At 40.6% G+C, this 20,688-nt stretch overlaps 1 protein-coding gene across 1 annotated transcript in view; it reads left to right on the top strand.

Annotated features, from left to right (window-relative positions):
• The first annotated feature begins 213 nt into the window (after positions 1-213).
• Positions 214-20,688, top strand: part of gucy1a2 (guanylate cyclase 1, soluble, alpha 2) — a 53,524-nt gene continuing 33,049 nt past the window's right edge. The window contains exons 1-4 of the mRNA XM_042486715.2: positions 214-1,612; positions 10,902-10,963; positions 13,395-13,519; positions 17,470-18,380. Coding sequence (XP_042342649.1) covers positions 1,301-1,612; positions 10,902-10,963; positions 13,395-13,519; positions 17,470-18,380 — 1,410 coding nt within the window. The 5' untranslated portion in view covers positions 214-1,300. The remainder of the gene's footprint in view (positions 1,613-10,901; positions 10,964-13,394; positions 13,520-17,469; positions 18,381-20,688) is intronic.

Here is a 20,688-nt window from a genome sequence, read left to right as displayed (position 1 = left end):
TCGGTTTTAGTGAAAAATTTAAGGCAAGGGTTACTTGGAGTAATGACAGGATGTGCCCCATTTTTTGTCATTGTGGACACACTGTATGTTTCACCAATTATGATAATACAATAGCAACATATCAACTGTAGCTCATCTGTCTGTCTGTCTGTCTGTCTGTCTGTCCGTCCATCTATTCATCCAACCAACAGAACAGCACTCGGATGCATAGGCTACTTCACAGCGCGCGCTCGGCAGATCGCGCTGATCTCCTCAGACCGTCGCCGGCGCGTGCAGCTGTTGGCTGACTGCGCGCGCTCTCTCTCTCTCTCTCTCTCTACGTGTTCCCCATCTCGCGCACCTCCACTTCAGCAGCCACCTCTTTGCCCGCACTTCAAGCGACGACCAAAAACAGACAGGACGAAGGAAAAAAAACACCAGCAGCGGTGGCGAAGGAGTACAAGTGAAAGATGGAGGAATGATGAGAGGACGGGTAGCTGGCGGACAGACAGGAGAACCGCTGTCGCAGAGGACGAGGAGGAGGAGGAGAAGGAGAAGGGACGGAGGAGAGAGGGAAGCAGTCACATCTGCCGTGACTTTGGGGGTTTCTCTTCGTCAGAGTGGGGGGCAAAGGAGGAGACGACACGTTTTTTGGATGCCAAAAATGCGCCGCGTGTGAGAGGAATGATTAACATGTGTCGGAATTACCGTGGTGGACCAACATGACGATTTTGGCAACCTTTTGGCGTTTTTGCAATTTCGTAAGTTAAGGTAACGTCTGCTTTAACATACTTGCGGCGCGTGTCATGTTCCATTGTATGTCAGCTTAAAAATACTGTTGCTAGGGCTCTTTATTTTAATATTTTATTTTATGTCCTATTTATTTGCATCCCTTTGAAGAGTGTTTGGCCTCCCAGGGAGCTTTGTTTTGGGGGTAAAGGAGGACCGTTTTTGACGAGCCACCTCCTCATCCCCCCCCTTACATAAATGTTTGCGTGCCGTTAGTGCTCTCGTTCTCGGTCAACCCCCCTCTCCCTCTGAATAGGTTTGCTGAGTCTGACACGCAGACATCTCACAGGCCCATGCACACATAGACACAGGCAGACCTGGACATTATCTCACGCGCACTCAAACACTCGTATGCATACATAATTGTACAGACGGACCTCAACCTCCTCCCCCCCTCACCCACCAACCCTCTCACCCCCCACTATCTGATGACTTCCCGGCGTAGATGTGGACGTGAAACGACTGTAGCATCATCATCATCATCCTCAACACTGTCATCATCACCATCCTCCTCCTCTTCCTCACTACCACCATGTCCTCGTCGTCGCGCAAGATCTCCTCCGAGTCGTTCAGCAGCTCGGTGGGCTCGGACTGCGGGCTCGAGAGCCCCGGGGGAGACGGAGGAGACGGCGGGTTGGAGCCGGCGGAGGAGAGCCGAGGCTGCCCCTTCTCCTCCTTCCACTCCTCCCACAGAGCGGTGCTCTGGAACGGACGCAGCCCCGCCGAAAGGTCGGCGTGCCCGGCGGGCGAGGAGCAGCAAGTGCCCCACAAGAGGGTCACCAGGAGGAGACGGGTGAACCTGGACTCGCTGGGGGAGAGCCTGAGGAGACTGACCTCACCCACGGTAGGACCCCTGCTCAGTCTGAAGAGCTTTACTGTGCCCTAATGAAATATCATTTAATATTCCTAAGTTGTAGTGTTATATTTACAAACCATAGTGTCTCCCAGTGATGGACGAAGTATTCAGATCCTTTACTTAAGTAAAAGTACTAATACCTCGCTGTAAAAATACTCTGTTACAAGTAAAAGACCTGTATTGAATATTGCTAAGTAGGCTAAATATAATGGGGAACATATACTTAAAGCATTGAAGTAAATGTACCTCCAGAAAAAAAAAAAAACAACCCAAAAACTTAAATTTATTTAATTTACAGGGTTCCAATGGTCATTGAAAAACTGAAACAGTAATGAAACTTCCCAATCGTATTTCTCAGACCTGGAAAAGTCATGGAATTGATAAAAATTGTTGAACGTTTTGGTAAAGTCATGGAATTTTGTTGTGTGTAATGAAATTGTTACCGTATTCTAGGGGAATCAGCAGAGATCTCATGATACGATATTATAACATAGCTCTTATATGTGTCAATGTGTGATGAAATTATTTTTGAAGAGAATTTGACTCTGTTAAGTTTGAAATACAATTGGCAAGGGGTGCGAGATATTTATATTTCTCATTCCACCCCTGGTGTCTCCTACAGGACTTCTCTAATATTCAATATGGGTCATACAAACCCTTACAACCTACCTAAATTTGTAGCTTTACCATGAATCTGTAGAACATCCTTTAAATCTGTTATAAGTGTATTCCATCTATTTTGTTTGCCATTCTGTGTACAATTAAAGCTGGATATTACTGACCAGATCAATGACGGTCGGTCTTCACAAGACACAGTGATTTTTTTCTTGAGAAACAGTCAATATGATGACTAAACAGCCTGAGGCATTTATTCCATCCCACACAGTTGTCTCCAAAGTTGAGGAGACAGCCTTTAAGTCAACATTTAAACTATTGCACCACCGTATGATTGCCCAAAAACCAATGACAATGTTGTTTCTCACATTATGATGTGACGTGTGCTCCGCTGCTGTCTATGAAAAAATCCTCTTTTTATCCCTCACTTCTGACAGCCTGAATCATCTGGCAGATTACATAATAAATAAGTTGTTGTGAGGGAGAGGGAAAGAGAGAGGCACTCCTCACATCATAGATGTGAGTGTGATGAGTGAGCCTGTTTCTGTGTGTCTCAGTTGTATTACAGGCTGTAATGTAATAAAGCAGCTAGTAGAACTGAGCACAGTTGTGATTGATGGTATGTGATTAGGGCGTTTTACTAGTCCTTTGTGACAGTACATCAGTTTGGGATTTGATTGCATCTCCTGTAATGTCACCTGTGGTATGTAGTAGTAGTGCAACAATAACATGAGAAAGTATGTCAAAATATCAAAGAAGTCAAATTCCTGCATAAACTGCAAAATGTAAATCTGCATCTCAAAATTTTGCACTTTGGTGGCTTCAAAATGGGAAATCCAACTGAAAGGTGATGTAATGTTAATTGACTAAAAAAGCTAAAACACGTCTTTTTTCCAGCCCTGACATTATGTGAATGCTTTATAGTACCACAGAGACCAAACATGTGGCAGGGGCTAGATGTGACAGTTTTTATCAAGCAAAAACTGTGAAGTAGCCTTCAAACATCAATAGGTAGACACTTTCAGGAGATTTAGCTGTAAAATGTTGGCTTTCAAACTGACAAACTCTCTGGGAAATATACCAAGTATTTTCTTTTCATGCTATCAACATTTATGGCCAGAATTTGAGTGAACAACTGCCTACTTACACCAAAACAGAGCAACATGAGCGTCTCATTGTAATCATGCTGACTACCTGCAGAATGTAAATGCAATATAAGATGTTTAACACGTTTGGTGTGTATATCACAGAGAAAAATATCTCTCATTGGCTAACATAATGTGCAGCTTTAATCAGCAGTCAGTTGTGAACTTGTGCTGTGCAATTTCATGCCGGGCATGTAGAATATCATAAACCACAGTCAGCTGTGACAGGTTGGCCATGGTATAATGTGAGGTGGTTAGATAAAGCTGCAAAGTATGATGTTGATTCTCAGTGGTACCAGCAATGCTAGCAAAGATTTCCCTTCTGTGAGCCATTTGATTCAATGTTGATATCCAAGATATTGCATAACTCCTGATGTGTATCCTAGTTTCAATTTCACAATAGTTTTTTTCCATTAAGGAGATATTAAGGATTTAAGAGAAGACTGTTTTTGAGTATTGCTTGCTTGGCTGATAGGTGTCCCAGCCTTTTTTTTGCCCCTTGCTCATCTCAGTTTAATTTGTTTTACTGGCTCCAGTAATAGCCAAAATGGCACTAATTGGTAAACAAAGTTAAGACATCATACATTCATATATTTCTGTTGTCTTACTCAAAGAAAATCCATGAAATTAATCAAAAAATAAAGCCATTAAACTGAAATAATCCACAGTCTGTGCAGTGCTCCATTGCTCAAGCAGTTACATCTTGTTTGAGTCAATAAAAGCTTTGTTTCATTTACCTCTGAAGTTTCAAAAGTGTAGCTGGGAATGACCTGATCAGTATACAGCACAACAATTGGGAAAACCAAGTTGTTAGCAATATCAGTTCAAGCCAGGTTAGCCACTGTTTGCAATACCAATTGATAAGAACTCAATACGCTGTATTTCTGTGTAAGAAGACCACGGCAAAAATTCCACAAATAGAATTTGGACAGCCCTGTGTGTGCGACTGAGTGTTTATTAACAGTGTGTTACTACAGCTTTCATTACTGTTGATGCGCAATGCAGCAATCTTGGATTTTGAGGTTGGGGTTGTTTAAGTTCCTCTGACTTTGCGTGGCAGAAATCTGGCTTCATGGGGTTTTCCATTTGGAATTTGCAACTGGTAACTCAGAAAATCTGACTTCCTAGTGCAAATGGCATGCAACAATAGTCCACAGACAGAGACAGAGATGGCTTGATTGATTGGTAGATGGATTAATAGAAACCGAAAGATAGATAAAAAAGATTTTGTGCTGAAGTTATTCCAGGTTTGTTTATATGGGTTCCCCACATAATAAGAGCACTGCTGCTTTCATCAGAACGTTGGGGGAATAGATTTCTCCAAATTGCAATTGCTCAGACCCTCTGGTCCTGTTCCTGGGAGAAATACTGTCGATGTTGTTGGAGAGAAAAGACGATAAAGGCGAGTAGTGATTGCCAGCCTTTTTTTTTTTTTTGCTGCCCAGCCACAACCTCTCAAAATAACGAAAATTAACTGCACAGCTAAAAATCTGAAGTATCACTGAGAGGCAACTTCAGCTCTCAGTTGCAGCTCTTACTGCTCTTAAAAACAGGACAGAGGATCACTTAAAGACAGGTTTCTATAACACTCAGCAATGATAATATCTAGCATTGCAGAACCGTGTGTGTTTGTGTGTGTGTGTGTGTGTGAGAGAGAGAGAGAGAGAGAGAGAGAGCAAGTATGTTTTTGTTTGCCTGTAAGTGCAATTACAGGCATCAGTTGGGCATCAATGGAGCCTTATAAAATTTCAATATATAAGGATCATTATGGTGTTGTGCTTTCATCTCAAGGACAGGGAGAATGTAAATGACAGAGGTCTTTTTTTCAGTGTATGAAGGGTGTTAATCTGTGTGTATGTTAGGCTGGACTGTGATAATGCATTTTACGCTCTCTGCCGAACAGCCATACAGTGCATTTCTCCCTAAAGCGTTTGTTTGTCCACTTTTAAAATATATTTATAATGATGGCACCATAAAAAATATTGCTAAATCAATAGGAACATTAAACTAGCAAATTAGCTAAAAGACACATAAACATATTCACTCGTACACTCACGACACAAGTTCCAACACACTGTTTGTTATCTTTTTTGTTCTCTCTCACACACACCAATCACACACACAGTGGCTGCGTGCAGGGGCAGTGTCTGTTGTTGACTGCAATGGACCGTGACAGAGAGAACAGAGCATGCTCTCTGTGGTTGTCTTCACCCTGACCACACTGACCCAGCAACACACACGCATTTACATGTGTGCAAACATTCATTTTCTGCCCCCCCCCTCCCCTCTTAGTTTCGTGCATACACATGGAAGGTGGCCATTAGCGTGACCCATGACGCTGATCAAAAGGCCACGAGTGTTGGTTGGATATGAAAAGTGTGAGACGGGTGTGTGTCAATATGTGTCTTCTGGTAAATCCACATCCAGAATCTGTGGTCACATCTTCCCTATCAGGGACCAGTTAAATTAAGGAGTATATTGTCTACCTGCCTAGTTAAATATGCAGTTTGGCCATTGTGCTGTGGACACATGCTGGCTTGTTCATGTATGATTTGTTGAGTTTACCTGTTGGAGCTGGCTGCAATCAACCCATCTCTATTGTTTGTATACTTTCCACGAATGGGGTTAGTTTTCGTAGAGTCAGGAAACAAAGTATTAATCTATAAACCCTCCATTTCTGGTGATTTCTTTCATACCAGAGGAGAATATTTATTCCTAACTCCACTGGCCATTTTTTACTCCCCAAAAAATCTTGTAAACAACATACTGGTATCGATTTTGGTAAGTGACCTGAACAACATGTCGGTATTATAAAAAATATTTTCAAACATTTTATCTGTAACCGAAAAAATCAGCAAAAAACAACATAGCCTAAATATTTCCCCTTAACCACAACTTGATTATACCATTAGTGCAGATAATGAAAAACATTTTGTAATTTACAAGTTTTGAAATAACTGTTTTCTGATAAATTGATTTGTTATGAAACTTTCAAGATGATTTTTTTTTAGCATTTTCACTTTTATTGGACAGTGACAGTGAAGCTGAAACAACCAACGAGGGGATTTTTAAAGTAGTAAAAGCTACTGTAGAATTTACAGTTGAACATACAGTAAGTGGGTTTACACTTACCAGTTTATGAGCCTTTTACCAGGTATGATCATATTTAGGATAAGGTCTTAACATGAGCAGAGAGAAATTGGGTCATTCATATTCCTTGCATACATGCAAACTGTTTACTGCAGTCTGTCTGCACATACACTGTGATATTCACAAAAACAGCAACAATTTGCGATGAGAGCAACAGGAAGTATCAGTAAACACTACACTGTAGATTTACTTCTACTTTAAAACTTAAAAGCTAAATTCTTCTCCCCTCTAACTGCCAACCGCCGTCTACTCTGAGTGCATTTGTGTTTCTCTATTTCTGTCTCTCTCTACACACACACACACACACACACACAAACACGCTATTTCTTCATCGCCCCTTAACTGAGACCCTTTTTGTATTACTGTTGTATAATTTGGCTAAAGTTGTGCCTGTGCAGGTTGTCGTCAGCTCTCAATAACCAGTATAAATTGTATTAATTCAACAAATTCCCATTTTCTTTTGGTGTACTCCAGGGAGCATAGCAAAGGGCTTATCTGAGTTTCTAAAAATGGGATAAGACGTTAACATGCTTACAGAGAAATGGAATACTCCAAAAACTCAATCATAAATGGGTTATACATGTCTCTGTAAACACGCTCCATGACTAATGAGCTTGTGAGTAGCCTCAGCTCAAGGTTGATTAGAACTACAACATTATTGTCTCACCTAGTGGCCAGAATTCACTTACTAAACTTAAATCATACAAACAAAATCATCAATCATGTCCGATGCCCTGGCTGCATTATATCGCTGACACCGCAGTGCTTCATAGTCACGTTATTTGCTGAATTGTACTCAGAGATAGTCTCAAAATCCTGATACAAAGCAGATTGCAACAGAATTGTTATTTTTTTGTACCTGCTTTATTACTTGCCTCCTCCCTGACCGAGAGGCGAGTGTCTCATGCTGGGAATTATCTTGCAGGGTCTCATCTGGTGTATGAGTTTCTATTTTCTTTAGTTGTGGTGGCAGCTCCCCAACTGTGCTGAAGCATCAGTGCCCACTGCTCTGTGACCATAGACTGCATCAGTTCAAGCTAATGGAAAGTTGGAGGAGGACGATGCAATAAAAAGAGGAAAGGAATCAGTCACACAGACAGACAGACAGACGGGAAAGGCAGGTTCACATACAGTAGAGAGAGTGGGAATGAACCTCAGTGGGAAAGAAAGACAGCAATGCAGAGCCACAGAGCAAGCGGAATGAAGTAAGAATGGGTGAGATTCTGCTCCCCTCCCAAGGTAAAGAAAGAGAGCAAACAAAAGAGACAAAGTGGTTTGGATAAAGACCACAGGAAAACAGAGAAGGAGAAGGAGGGGAGCGTGTTTTAAAAAAGACAAAGTTTGATTTTTACCCTTAAAAAACAGATTTCCTACAAAAACATGAGGAGAGGGCAACCAGACATAGCCCAAAAATTAGCAAGAAATTAGAAAAAAAAAAAGAGAATTAGCTGAAGATAAGCCAAGAAAAAGAAAAGCACAAAAAAGAAAGAATATTACCTGAAAAAAGTTTTCAAGATTATTTGAAAAAAAAAATCGATATTTATTTTTATGACATAATGATTTTATGATTATAATAATTAGAAACATAGTTTTCTGGACATTTTTTTTATTAAAGTTTTTCCTCCTTTTTTAAACTAATTTGCAGGCCATATTTGGCAACCTTTACCAATTTCTGTCGGTTTGTGGGACATCTCTTGGCAAGTTGCTCATTGCTCATTTTGCTCAGTTTCAAAGGAATATGCGTCTTTTGAAAGGCATCTGAACGCAGCAAAAGAAAACGGATGTCAATCCAGGTTTTAAAGGATTGGTTGAACACTCAACTTGAAATGTTTCATTTTAAGGAACATTTTGTTTTTCTAATCTCCTCCCTCATACCATTTCTCCCATCTAAACACTGTTATCATTGCAATTATTACATAATGACTTTAAAAAATATTTATTGAGTTACATGAAAGCACTTAATTTATTACCATAATTCTGTTTTGCCATGTGATAATTATGTTTTTCTAATTAAATCATGTCAGTGTAGATGTAGTTTTTAGCAATCTATCATAAGTACCGGGCCTGCCATCTAAGCAGGTTTGTGTGTGCGACTGAGAGAGATAAATGTGAGCTGGAGTATCGAATTGTGTGTACAGTAAACACGCCAGCGATTGCAACAATGCAGCTTAATGATGATGTATGTGCACAGTTTGTTTGCACGTGTGGCCGATAAGAGTTGTGTGTTTGGCCATGTTGTAGGAAATCTTATGTGCACACACTATTATGTGCATACTCTGTGGTCAATGAGTAGCAGAATCAAGGACGCAGTAAGAGAAGATTGTCATGAGAGAGCACCATTTCTGTTTTACACATGCACACCAATGTGTAAGCAGGGAATAGAGGGGTGACGGAGTAAAAGCAGGTTTTTTTCCCTCACAAATAGACTGTGAGGAAAACCCAGCGGGTATTTTTTAGCTATCATGTCTACACATTGGCTTTTATAAAGTGCCCATCTAGCTCCTGTTGCTGCTAAGTTGACGTATGGCTCGGTGGTGTAGCTAAAAGTGAAAATGTTTTTGTGTGAGCGGGCATTGATTCAAGTGTCTTTGACTGCTACAGTATTCTCAGTTGTTAGTGTTGTTGAGGATATGGATCTAAATACAGCAAAAAGAAAAATGAGTCAGCCTGAGAAGAGGAGCTTCAAACATTTGCAATACTTTGCCCATTTGGTTAGCTATAATCTGATTTTTGTTTTAACCGGATAGTGAACTACGTCGACCCTTTAAAACACCTGCTGCCTGACACACATGTAGATGTGTTCTCTGACTGCACACACATCTTTTTTTCTTGCTGTTTCATGTTTTTGCTCTACAACCCTACAACTCACTCATCCCTCTCTGTCTTGTTTCCTACTCTGTCTCTTAACACACACACACACACACACACACACACACACACACACACACACACACACACACACAAAAAAAAAAAAAAATCAATCCTGTATCCCTGTATCTGTCCGAAGTGGACAGGGCCTCAGAATGACCTCTCCAGCTGGCACACTGTGTCCTAGTATTGCCACTACAGACTTGCATTTGAGCTGTATCACAGATAATCACATTGGACCCGCCTCCTCAAGCTTAGGCTGTCAGTTACGCAAAATACGCCAGCTTCTCTCTCTCTCTCGCTCTCTCACTCACTCACTCACTCACTCACTCACACACACACACACACACACACACACACACACACACACACACACACTCCAGCAGTGCATTATGTTTTTCTGAATATTTTTATCTTTAATGCCACTTTTTTTGTATTTGCAGAACTTTGATGAATTCAATATTAAATTCAACACACAAAAAGATCTGGTTTGATTGGGGTAAATGTATTTTTTCCATCAGTGCTGGGCTATTATATGATATTCACACATATAACATGAAATTGATAAAAGTAATTTTAGGTTTAGTTAGTATTTACTCAGACTCAAGCAAAATATTTTTTTTGTATTATTTTACAATTATTTATAGATTTTGCCCCAAATGGAACAAATGTGCAGTTATATTCTACTTTTAGTTATGAAGTCTTCAGGTTTACAGGTGGACCTTTTACACAGCAGACATGTCATGGTATTAACATTAAAAATGGCCCTGTCCTATATTCAAGTGTCCCAGTAAGCTGTGAAGTAAGCCAACATGCACAATAGAAGGGCCACGAAACCGAAGCAGCTAAATGGAATACAGCCATCACTGATTTGATCATTTACACCTGTGGTTGTCTTGCTATGACACATCAAAATGTCTTCTGTGAAAAAGGAATATTAAATATGAATGTGTCTTGGCTGTGCAACACTTCAGATGACACTTTGGCAGTCTGTTTGTCTGGGCGTGTGTCATGCTCTCGTAGGCCTTCACAGCGAAAACCATGTATGGAACACCAAAGATATATATATATATTTACATATGTTGATTTACTAAAAAAGTCTTGTATTGATGTTTAACCCTTTAATACCTGAAACAACATCAATTTGGTTGGTTGGATTTGATTTCTTTCAAAAACATGGGGAAAAACATAATGAGCTACAACTGTATTGATAATTATCTTAATTATATATGTAAAATTGTGTTACAGAAAAAAATAATTTTCATTTCATTCATTTACTTCATTTTCTTTCTTTTTTGTGCTTATTTTCTGGTAATTCTCTTGTAACTTTTTCTAATTTCTTGCTAATTTTAGGGCCATTTCTTCTCAAGTTGCTCATCACCCTCCCATTGTTTTGAAAGAAATCCAACCAGTGTGCTCAGGTTTTAAATGGTTAAAAACAAAAATGCACACACACAAATACACATATGCTTCTCTAATATTTCCACCTCTTCTTGCAGACATCGACTGTTCAGGAGGCTCTGCAGCGAACTCTACAATTCTACAGACAACAAGAGATCAGGTAAAACTGTCTTTCCCAATTGCTGTCTGTATCTCTTGCTGGTTGTCTTCCCAGTCCTCTACAAGGTTTTGTGTTGGAGTTTGTTATATTCCAAATTTTTAATTTAAGCAGAAATATTTTCATTTTTGTTGTAAATGCATATTGGTTCCAATATCAGTTATCGGTCTCAGTAAGTGCTAATAATCTGTATCGGCCCTGAAAAACCAACATCTTTTAACCCCTATTAAAGAAGCACTCGTTGCTGTGCTTCATTCAGGATTCATTCAACTCAGGAGACAAAGTTTAGTGTTTTAGGTTCCAGCCTGTCAAACCAAACAGTGTCCACAATGAGGAACCATGCAGATGGCAATTAATGAAATTCATGCAGCACAAAGACCTCCAAACAGGCATATCAGGAATCAGTCTTCACCACTCACATGCTGTCTTGTCTAAGCATCCCTATCACTCCTTTTTCCCCTTCTGTCTGTCTGTATCACACCTGTTCAGTCTCTGTGAGCCTCTCACTGTCTCTGCTACCCCTCATTTTCCCTGCCTCTCTGTCTTTTTCGGTCACACAGACAGACACACACATAGATAGATGCACTACTTCACCTCTTGTCTCTGCCCCTCTCTCACTGTCCCTCGCTGTCCAAACAGTAAAGCTCAGCAGACAGGATTCAGCCAGGCACAACGCGTACTAACATTGTCCTCGAAGCACATACTGAATATAAATATAGGCATCGGACTGGGACCTCTCTATTTTTGACTTTTTCTCTCCAGTCCTCTTTCCTTCACACTTGTTTTTTCCCTCTTACTCTTTGTCACTTAGCTGGATTCATGCAAGATTGAAATGACCCCTGGTTTACTTTAAGCAAATCATATATTGACACACATTTGTGTGTTTTGCAATGAAGGTGATTTTCTGTGGCCTTTAGAAGCATATTTTTGTTACTCTTGTCTCTGTGCGGGGCAGCACAGTGGTGCAATGTTTAGCACTGATGCCAAGCAGCAAGAAGGTTCCCCGTTCAAATCTGCTGGTTTGAGTTTGCGTGTTCTCCCCATGTTAGCTTGGATTTTCTCTGGGGTTTCCACAGTTAATTGTTAACTCTAAATTTCCTGTACGTGTGAATGGTTATCTGTCTCTATGTGTCAGCCTACTATAGTCTAGCGATCTGTCCAGGGACCCCTCCTGTTGCCCAATGTCAGCTGGATTCGGCTACAGGCCCACCTGTGACCCTGAATAGTAAAAGTGGTTACCGAAAAAGGGTGGAGGATGGCATCTTTGTGTCTCTTTGAGATAAGATTGAGTGACTTTAAAGTCATAACTAGTCTGAGTTTAACAGGAATGTGTGAATATAAACATTCTTAGCTTAGAAATGAAGCTTGTAACCAGTGGGTATCCAGTCTAATTCCTAAACTGAAACAAATCTGTGTGGAATGTGAAAGAGCATCATACACTTCTTCCTTATAACAACTGTGGAGGTGACCTTGAGAACATTTCTCTGCCTTTGTGAACCCACACGAATGAATGAAAACACAAAAATGTATATTCTTCAGTGTGTTTTAACTTTTATAGAAAATAACTTGTCATATTTGCTGAAACTGTCACTGTTTTTCAAACAGCAGTAAATGAGACACGTAATCTGTGACACTCATGTCTACTCCATTGCCTTGTATTTCTTATTATGACCATGTAGAAAGCCTACCAGTCAGAGTTGAGGGGTCTCTACTGCAGCTGTCAGTCATTGCTAAACTACCAACTGCACTCAAATAGTCAAACTAGGCAGCACTGTTAAAATATGAATCAAAATTCTGTTATTGCATCATCTATTTCTCACCTCAAATGTTTTGAAATTCACAATTTGAAATGAATCTCAATCCATATTGGACCAGCACGGCCTTGTTCTGTCTGGTTGATTTTGGTGCGCCAATAGAAGCAGTAGGAAGAGGAGGAGGGACATGATTTTTCAGACTGTCTCATGTACTACTTTAAAGATATGGTGACAGTTTTAGCAAATATGATACAAAGTTATTTTCATAAAAGTTACCAACTGTAGCCTTAATAGTACCTGTCCATGTTGATAGAGTCTCTGAGATTTTTTGCTACCACCCCAACAAAAAGGAATTGAAAGGAGTTCTGTTTTCTGAGCTCGTTGTGCTGGAAAATTGCTTTTTGAAAATCTCAGCTGCAATTTCCGGCAAAAAAAAATTTAGTGTCATTTATAACAGCCCACAACAGCCAAGGGCTTCTCAATAGATCTACTTTCTGACACAGTTTATAGTGAAGTATTATGATACAGTCAAATGGCTTTTGACACAAAAAATAATTATACACATTACACCTTGAGGGGATGGAGGTTCATCGTGTCATTAGTTTATAAGCATGTTATTAGCTCTACTTATTTAAATGCAATGGCTAACCTTGTGCGTGTTTGGTTTGTATTTTTGACAGGTGTCAGGAAGTTGGCAGTGAGCAGAGACGAAGAGAGAGGAATGAGGAAAAGTGCCCATTTCTAGAAAATTCTGGTTCAGAAGAAGATGTCCTGCAAATCCTGCAGTACATGGCCACCATACTGGGTAAGTATGTGAAGTAAAGTAAATTGGGTGGATGACAGTATGAATGTGAGACTCTATGGGTGTGTATGTTTGTGTGCTTGTGTGTATATGTGGTCTCCTCTGCAACTCTCTGTTTTCTTTTTGTTTTGCTTTGGATCGATTGTACTGTACTGTTATTTTTATTACATGCCAAGACACTCAAAGGCACAGCTTCTCTCTGTTTCCCCTCTTGCTTGTCCTTCAGTATTAGGGTTGTGTCTGTGTGTGTACTTGTGTGGACTCTTACAAAATCAAACAAAGCCATCCCCCAGAGGCTAGACCTCTAAGACACAATGTAGACAATTTTTAATGAAAATGAGAAATATGGTATCATAGCCTTGGTAGTGCGCATGCAGACACAAATATTTATATTTACACATGCAAAAAACACACACTCATTGTATAACTCACTCCTGAGGCTTACATTGTCTTGATGATCTAATATGAAAAACACACACACACACACATTATCCTGGTGAGTCACTTAGCACAGCTTTGTCCTCCCTCTGTACCATCTTAGATCTTTTCCTGCCTCTTATCTACAATATATTTTGCCTCCTTTTACTCCTCCCTCTCTGCGCTGTTATTCTGTCGCACAGTGCTAACCACCACTGTATGCATTAACTGAACTTCACTGTATTTGTTAACTCATCTGTCCTTGAATCATCTTCTTATGTGTCTGTTTATCACCATTACTCTCCTGCAATCTATGTGCAGTTATAGAACCTCTTTTAGAAAGGGAGCAGCTATGTTGCATCATCTTCACCTGATGCAGCCTCCCCTATGCATTCTGTGAGTAAAGCAGGGCTCACTATTTGCAGTTTATCCATTTATTCATCCATTTTATGGAGCTTATCTGGATATGAGTCATGGTGGCAGCAGGCTAAGCAAATTGCCCACACATCCTTCTCCCCAGTCACGTCTTCCTGCTCCTCCTGTGGGATCCCAAGGTGTTCCCTGGCCAGATGGGATATATAATCCCTGCAGCATGTTCTGGATCTGCCCAGGGATCTCCTCCCACTTGGATGTGACTGGAATACATTCATGGGGAGACATCCAGGAGGTCGTGCTGCCAATGAAGGCACCTGTGCCCAAACCACCTCAACTGACTCTGAATCAGAATGAACAGTTTTATTCTACTCTGATGTCCAAGGTCCATATTTTGTCCTTAAGGTTGATACCAACCGTCCTGTGAAGAAAGTCCTGGAGCTTGATTTCAAGGACCCCAATAGTTTAATATTATGCCCACATTTAGGGCTAAACAATTTTGAAAAAATGTAAAAAATGTCTTCTTCCGCCTGTAGAATATGATGTGCAAGTGAAGACATCTCTGCAGCATGACAATATTTAACCTAAAATAGTATTTTGACACACATTTGGTCTTTAACAAATATTGTGTCTCCTGCCTTTTTGAAATTGCAGTAGGCCATAATGGGATTTCGATACAATTTTGATGAACTGGTCAGCCCATCAACCTCACTGCTGATGCCTCACCAATCTCACTGTCAGTATCATTTATCTGCTGTCCTGAGTTCCGTTATTGAACAGGCACATTGCACATAATGGGCTCTATTAAGACAATCTATAGCGCATAGTCTAAAGCGCATGGCTCAAATGTGTTTAGTGTGTGCATTTTGTCCATTTTGTCCAGTTAAAGTCCATTTTGCTAGTTAAACAGCGGATAATTTGGACGCCAGTTATGGTGCAGAGGGATTGTATTTAGACTCTGAATTAGTCATGGCTGTAGTACATGAATGAACCAATCTGTGCTTCAGCTCCCATTCCCTTTAAAAGTCTGGTGCTGATCACCAGGTACTGATCATGTCACCTTTCAAAACTCGTCTCGAGCTACGTGCCGAAGAGATGTCCAAGAGACATCCATGACAACCATGACGCATATCAATGTTGTGCAACACACAACATGCCACAAAGAATGCTCCGACTTTGAGGGCTGTATTGTGATGTTCCACATGACTAATCCAAACATCTGAACCGCATGCAGGTGCATCTCGCCATCTGAATAATCCGCCCTTTAAATAACAGGAAACAGACTGTGTCTTTGACTTCAGACCAGCTTTTATTTGGTCAATGGCGCATTCGCTTTCTGTTGCCTCAAAAAAGCAATCCACCAACAGTGCGCCTGTCCACACCTCACGTGAAGATGGACACGCCCAGGGGCGCACAAATGGACGCAAGTACGTTTGTTATTTAAAGGACGTGGCAGGCATTAAAATAACAACTGCGCTGTCTGATGCTTATAATTACACTTGCGTTGTGCTGTGCACTGCCTTTCGCCGAGCGTAAGATAGAGCCCAATGTGTCTTTGAGCTAATGTGACTTTTTTGAGCACAGTGAGGTGTCTGCTGAGGTCTTTACAGGATTTGACACTGCAGTCACTGTGCCTGCACACCCACAGTACTGTCCTTGCCACGAAAATACCCAAATTTCTTCTGTTGTGTTTGTGTATGTAGAGTCATTTTCACCCTGGTCTCCCCTCCAACTTGTCAAACAACAGCACTTGGTCAGCAGCCCATTGCATCAGATACCGAGGCGCCCTTAAGCGGCGGTATGAGATGCACCATGCAGGGGCATTTTGTGATGCTCTGAGCAACTGCCATTATATGAAGAGCAGGAAAGTCTGCATAAGACAGGCGGGATGGGACATAGACGGGTCAAACAAACTGTGGACTTTTACTCAAGGAACCGCTGTTCATTTCCCATGTCAAACCAAAAGTCCATCAAGTTATCTTGATAATGATTTAGTGTGACAGTATGTCTAGCATACTACGATAGTGATGTTTGTCATGTGATATTACATGACCTTAGTAACACATAGTTATTTAAAGCCAAAACATATATTTTTTTCCTCTAAATGTAACTATGCACTTTTGTTGCCTCAACCTAAAGAAGTTAACCAAAAAAATTAAGTTTCATTCCTATGTTCTAAGATAATTTTGATAAGAGACTATATGCATTCAATGAGTGGAAACTTGCCTTTTCTTGTGAAAAGTAAAACTGTTTATTTTGAAAAGATACAACACATGTAACAAGTGTAAATTGACACTAAGCGTCCAAAACTGACACTGCAGGGGTACCTGGAGTGTAAACGGCCATTGAACAAGCATTGGTATCTGATGAGTTGGGAGTGAGAATGTGTTGATTGTTCATGTGTGGACACAATGCCAAAGTGTGTCAAGATTTAAATCAGCATTTGAACTTATATCTTTCTACTGACGCTAATTTGACAGGTTTTTATCACAACATTTTTGAATTGTGTCGTAAGAAATGTTGCCACTTCCTGCATTGCATTGATTTCAGTTTTCTTTCTGCAAGTCTTTATAGCTGTGCTTATCTAAGTCATCTTCAATGCTTTTTTTTGTTTATTTTCTGCCACATTTTGGATGTTACTGGTTTTGTTCTATTTTCTGGTGTCAAGTTTTATTTCTATTAAATGTCAGTTTTAATTTTGCAATAATCCTTTAATCCCATTTCTTTCATAAAATTCTATTTGTAGGCAAGTGACATGATTATTTTCTACATCAGTATTCATTATTTCAGCGAGGCTTTGATGTTTGATTACTTTGAACAGTATTATTCTTTGGTTGATTATGCTTAAGATTATTTTTGCTGTAGTCAAATGTATTATGGAGCAGAGGTAATACTTGGCTTTACTGTATGTAAGGCAGTGGTAACCGGAAATTATTCTATACAGGCAGGCTAAGCGTTCAAGTGCAGGTTTATTGACATGTCGCCTCAGTCTTATTGCTCATACTCATGTGAAGGTTTTTTCAGTGTGCATATTTGATTGTGTGCATGTGGGCAGGTTAGGTGTACTGTTGTGTATCATTCTATGACGTTGATAATTTGTTTATCCTCATAAGAGTGCTAGTCTGCACCGCTGACATCAGTGTTTTGCATCCTCTCTCTCGCAGGAGTCCCATTTTGTGAGCTGCGAGAGCATTTCGGAGAGGAGTTCTTTGGCCTCTGCTTTGAAGAAAATGAACGAGTGCTGCGGGCCGTAGGCGGCAACCTCCAGGACTTCTTCAATGGCTTTGACACTATTTTGGAACACATTCGCACCTCCACGGGGCGCCGTGCCTCATCAGAGAGCCCCTCCTTCCAGTGCAAGGATCCCTATGAGGAGGAGAAGGGGAGAAGAAAATTGGACAAAGTTGGAGAGCGCAGAGAAAGAGATGGGAAAGGGAAGGTGTTGCTTCTTCATTGTTTCAACCCTGCCCCTGTTGTTGGATTGGTCATGCCAGGGTTGATCAGAGCTGTTGCCAGGCGAATCTTTCATTCAGAGGTTGAGGTGGAAGAGGTGCCACCTCTAACTCCCTTATTGCCTAATGAAGATACAGAACACACAGACGGTGAATCCACCACCCCCACCCCAACTGCGTCCCCCACTGCCTCACCCTCCTCATCCCCGTCCCCTCCCTCTCCTTTTCCAACCTCTGTTCCCACAGTTTGCATATCCTTCCAAATCCAGGAGACAAGTCCTCCCTCCATCTCCTCTCTCCCAAATGCTGCCTCAGTGAGCTCTAAACGTCCCCCTCTCTCACTCTCCACAAACCCCAGTGATCTGCGCATTGGCCTGGCGACATTTTGCCGTGCCTTCCCGTTTCACCTTGTCCTGGGGCCTTGCATGGAGCTACTGCAGCTCGGAGAAGGACTGAGGAGACAGGCTCGCATTGAGCCTCACCGGAGCCTGTCGTTCAGGGACTGTTTTGAGATTGTCTCACCCAAGATGGAGCCTTCGTTCCAGGGAATCCTGCTGAGGCTTGCATCGCCGTTTACCATCCGTACCAGGCCCGATACCACACAGGCTGGCACCAAGGAGAAGGTAAAGATGTAATACCTAACAGACATGACACTGCTACACAAATCTTACATATTACCACACAGTATAGAGAAAATTTGTTTTCAAATGTTAAAATATAAGACTGCTGGTATCTTTTATTTATCAACAAATCGTAGTCTTAGAATAATAATGTTCTATCTGAAATTTTTGTCAAATTTAAGTTATTATTTATTCAGTGACATCTTCTTATTTAATACAATACAATTATGTTATGTTTTTTTTAAGTTGTATGCATTTTTGGACTTTTTTCTTTAGTAAAAAAATGGTTCATGTCATTTTCACTGTTTGGCAATAATAAAAGATCAAAGAGAATTTGATCTGCCCTGAATGCAGATAGAACTTTGTAATTCTAAGGTGGTGAAATCCCAAAGAGACCAAAACCAGCAATGAATTTATCCTAGAAACAAGTATTGGTTGTGTAGCCACATATGGATATAGTTCAAGACACTGCACCATGAGAATTTTTTAAACACATTAAAGAGTTAGGTTTGTGCAATAGGTGACATATTTTGTTTCTCAAATGAACATGACTGGAGTAATTTATTTGAAAAATGTCTCTGCCACCCCATATTTGATCACTGGAGTGTATCTCCATGTCGGACAGATTGCTCAGTGCTTAGAGTGCTGAAAGAAGAAAACTACACTGGTTATGCTCATTGTTATTGCATGTCATTGTTTTAGTTTTGGGACAGTAAGAATCTACAGGCTATCAGACTTTGGCAATGCCGATATGTGCAAGTAGGACAATTAATTTTTGGCGTCTTTTCACAAATTGGTTATAAAAATATAAAGTATCAGCATCCGTATCCCATAGGTCATAAAAAATGTTAATGAAATCGCTACAGTAAGTTTCACCATAACATCCACAGATTTTGCACATGTAATAATTGCTAATTTGGTTTATAACTATATCTTTGTTATTATAGGATGTACAACCGAGAGTACTCCATGTCACTGTCAAAAAGTACAGAACTTCCTGTACTGGAAAATAAGTACAAAAACACTGTATCAGTACTGTTATTTTACCATTGATGGCACTCTGTCTATATTGAATAATGCTCCACATCGGCATGCCTGTGATGTTTTTGCATGGCAGGAATGAGGTTTGAATTGGTTCCAATTTGCCAGAAACAATTAATCAATCTGAGTTGTATGCTATATCCAGTTCTTTATTGATTGGATGCTCTCCGCAGGCTCTTAGTGTCAGCGCTAAACACCCTGATGCTAAATAGAACTGACAGAGAGGAGATAGATCAGTCTAGCCGCTGTGCTCTGTGTGCGTGCGTGCGTGCGTGTGTGCGTGTTTGATTGGTGGGGTGGGGTAGTGAGTTAGGTATGCCTCAAGTGGCACATTCAAAATATTATAGAATATTTGTATTGCAAAGCCCCCATTAGAGCAGATGTGTGAGACATTCGACTAAGTTTAGTTGCGCTTACTTTCATATAGGAAGGCCCATCATTTAGGCTAGGCTGACAAACAACTTTTAAAATCACTGTTTCTCCTACCACTGTATATATTGTATTGCTAGCCCTGCCGATTCTGAGGCAGCTCTCAGTCTTTAGTTGAACACCATTCCTCACAGTTGTAGCATTTAGTGGTTGTTGAGGCATTTGAGGATTTGTTTTTACATCCGTGTTTCTTCTCTTCTTGTGCTATGCTTCTGTTAAAGGCATCTGGTCTAGCTCTGTGAGTGAACCAGGTAAAATAAGCTTCTTTGAGAGTGACCTGCACAAAGGTCTAGGTCTTAAGCACACAGACTATTTTGGCATTTCTAAGCACACCTACTATTTTTTGCTCATGTAGGCATCACTATGAGCAAAAAAAAATGGCTGAATATGAATGATATATGAAAAGGGTGGTATGAAGGTAAATCATACTTTCATCTCATTTTGTGCCAATTCATAGTGGTGCAAAATTGGCTCACCAATGGAGAGATGGTCTCTCTGAATAGGAAAATGATATTATTTTATGTATCATACAGAGTGGCAAGATGTGAATAAACAGCACCAGAGATCTTCAGCCAAAGGCAGATGGTGCCGTTAGAAGTCCTGTCATGTCATGTTTTCCTGTCATCGTGGTGTTTGCAGTAGTCTTTGGCCTGGCACGTAAACAGAACCCACAGACAGCTAGCATACTCACATGGTACACAAACCAGTGAAAGGACATTGTTAAACAACCCTGATACAATTAGGCCTCTCAGATAATGTCAGGCAGTTAGTTATGGTTTATGGCAAGATACAAGATGATTAAGGTGGGCTGCTGCTTCGTTTCAGTTTATGTTATTTTAGT

Source organism: Plectropomus leopardus, chromosome 6, assembly GCF_026936395.1.
Source record: "Plectropomus leopardus strain MGB_pleo_1.0 chromosome 6, ASM2693639v1, whole genome shotgun sequence".
Lineage (NCBI taxonomy): Eukaryota > Metazoa > Chordata > Actinopteri > Perciformes > Serranidae > Plectropomus > Plectropomus leopardus.
Note: the sequence above shows the minus strand (reverse complement) of the source record. Positions and strands in the feature narration are given on the sequence as shown.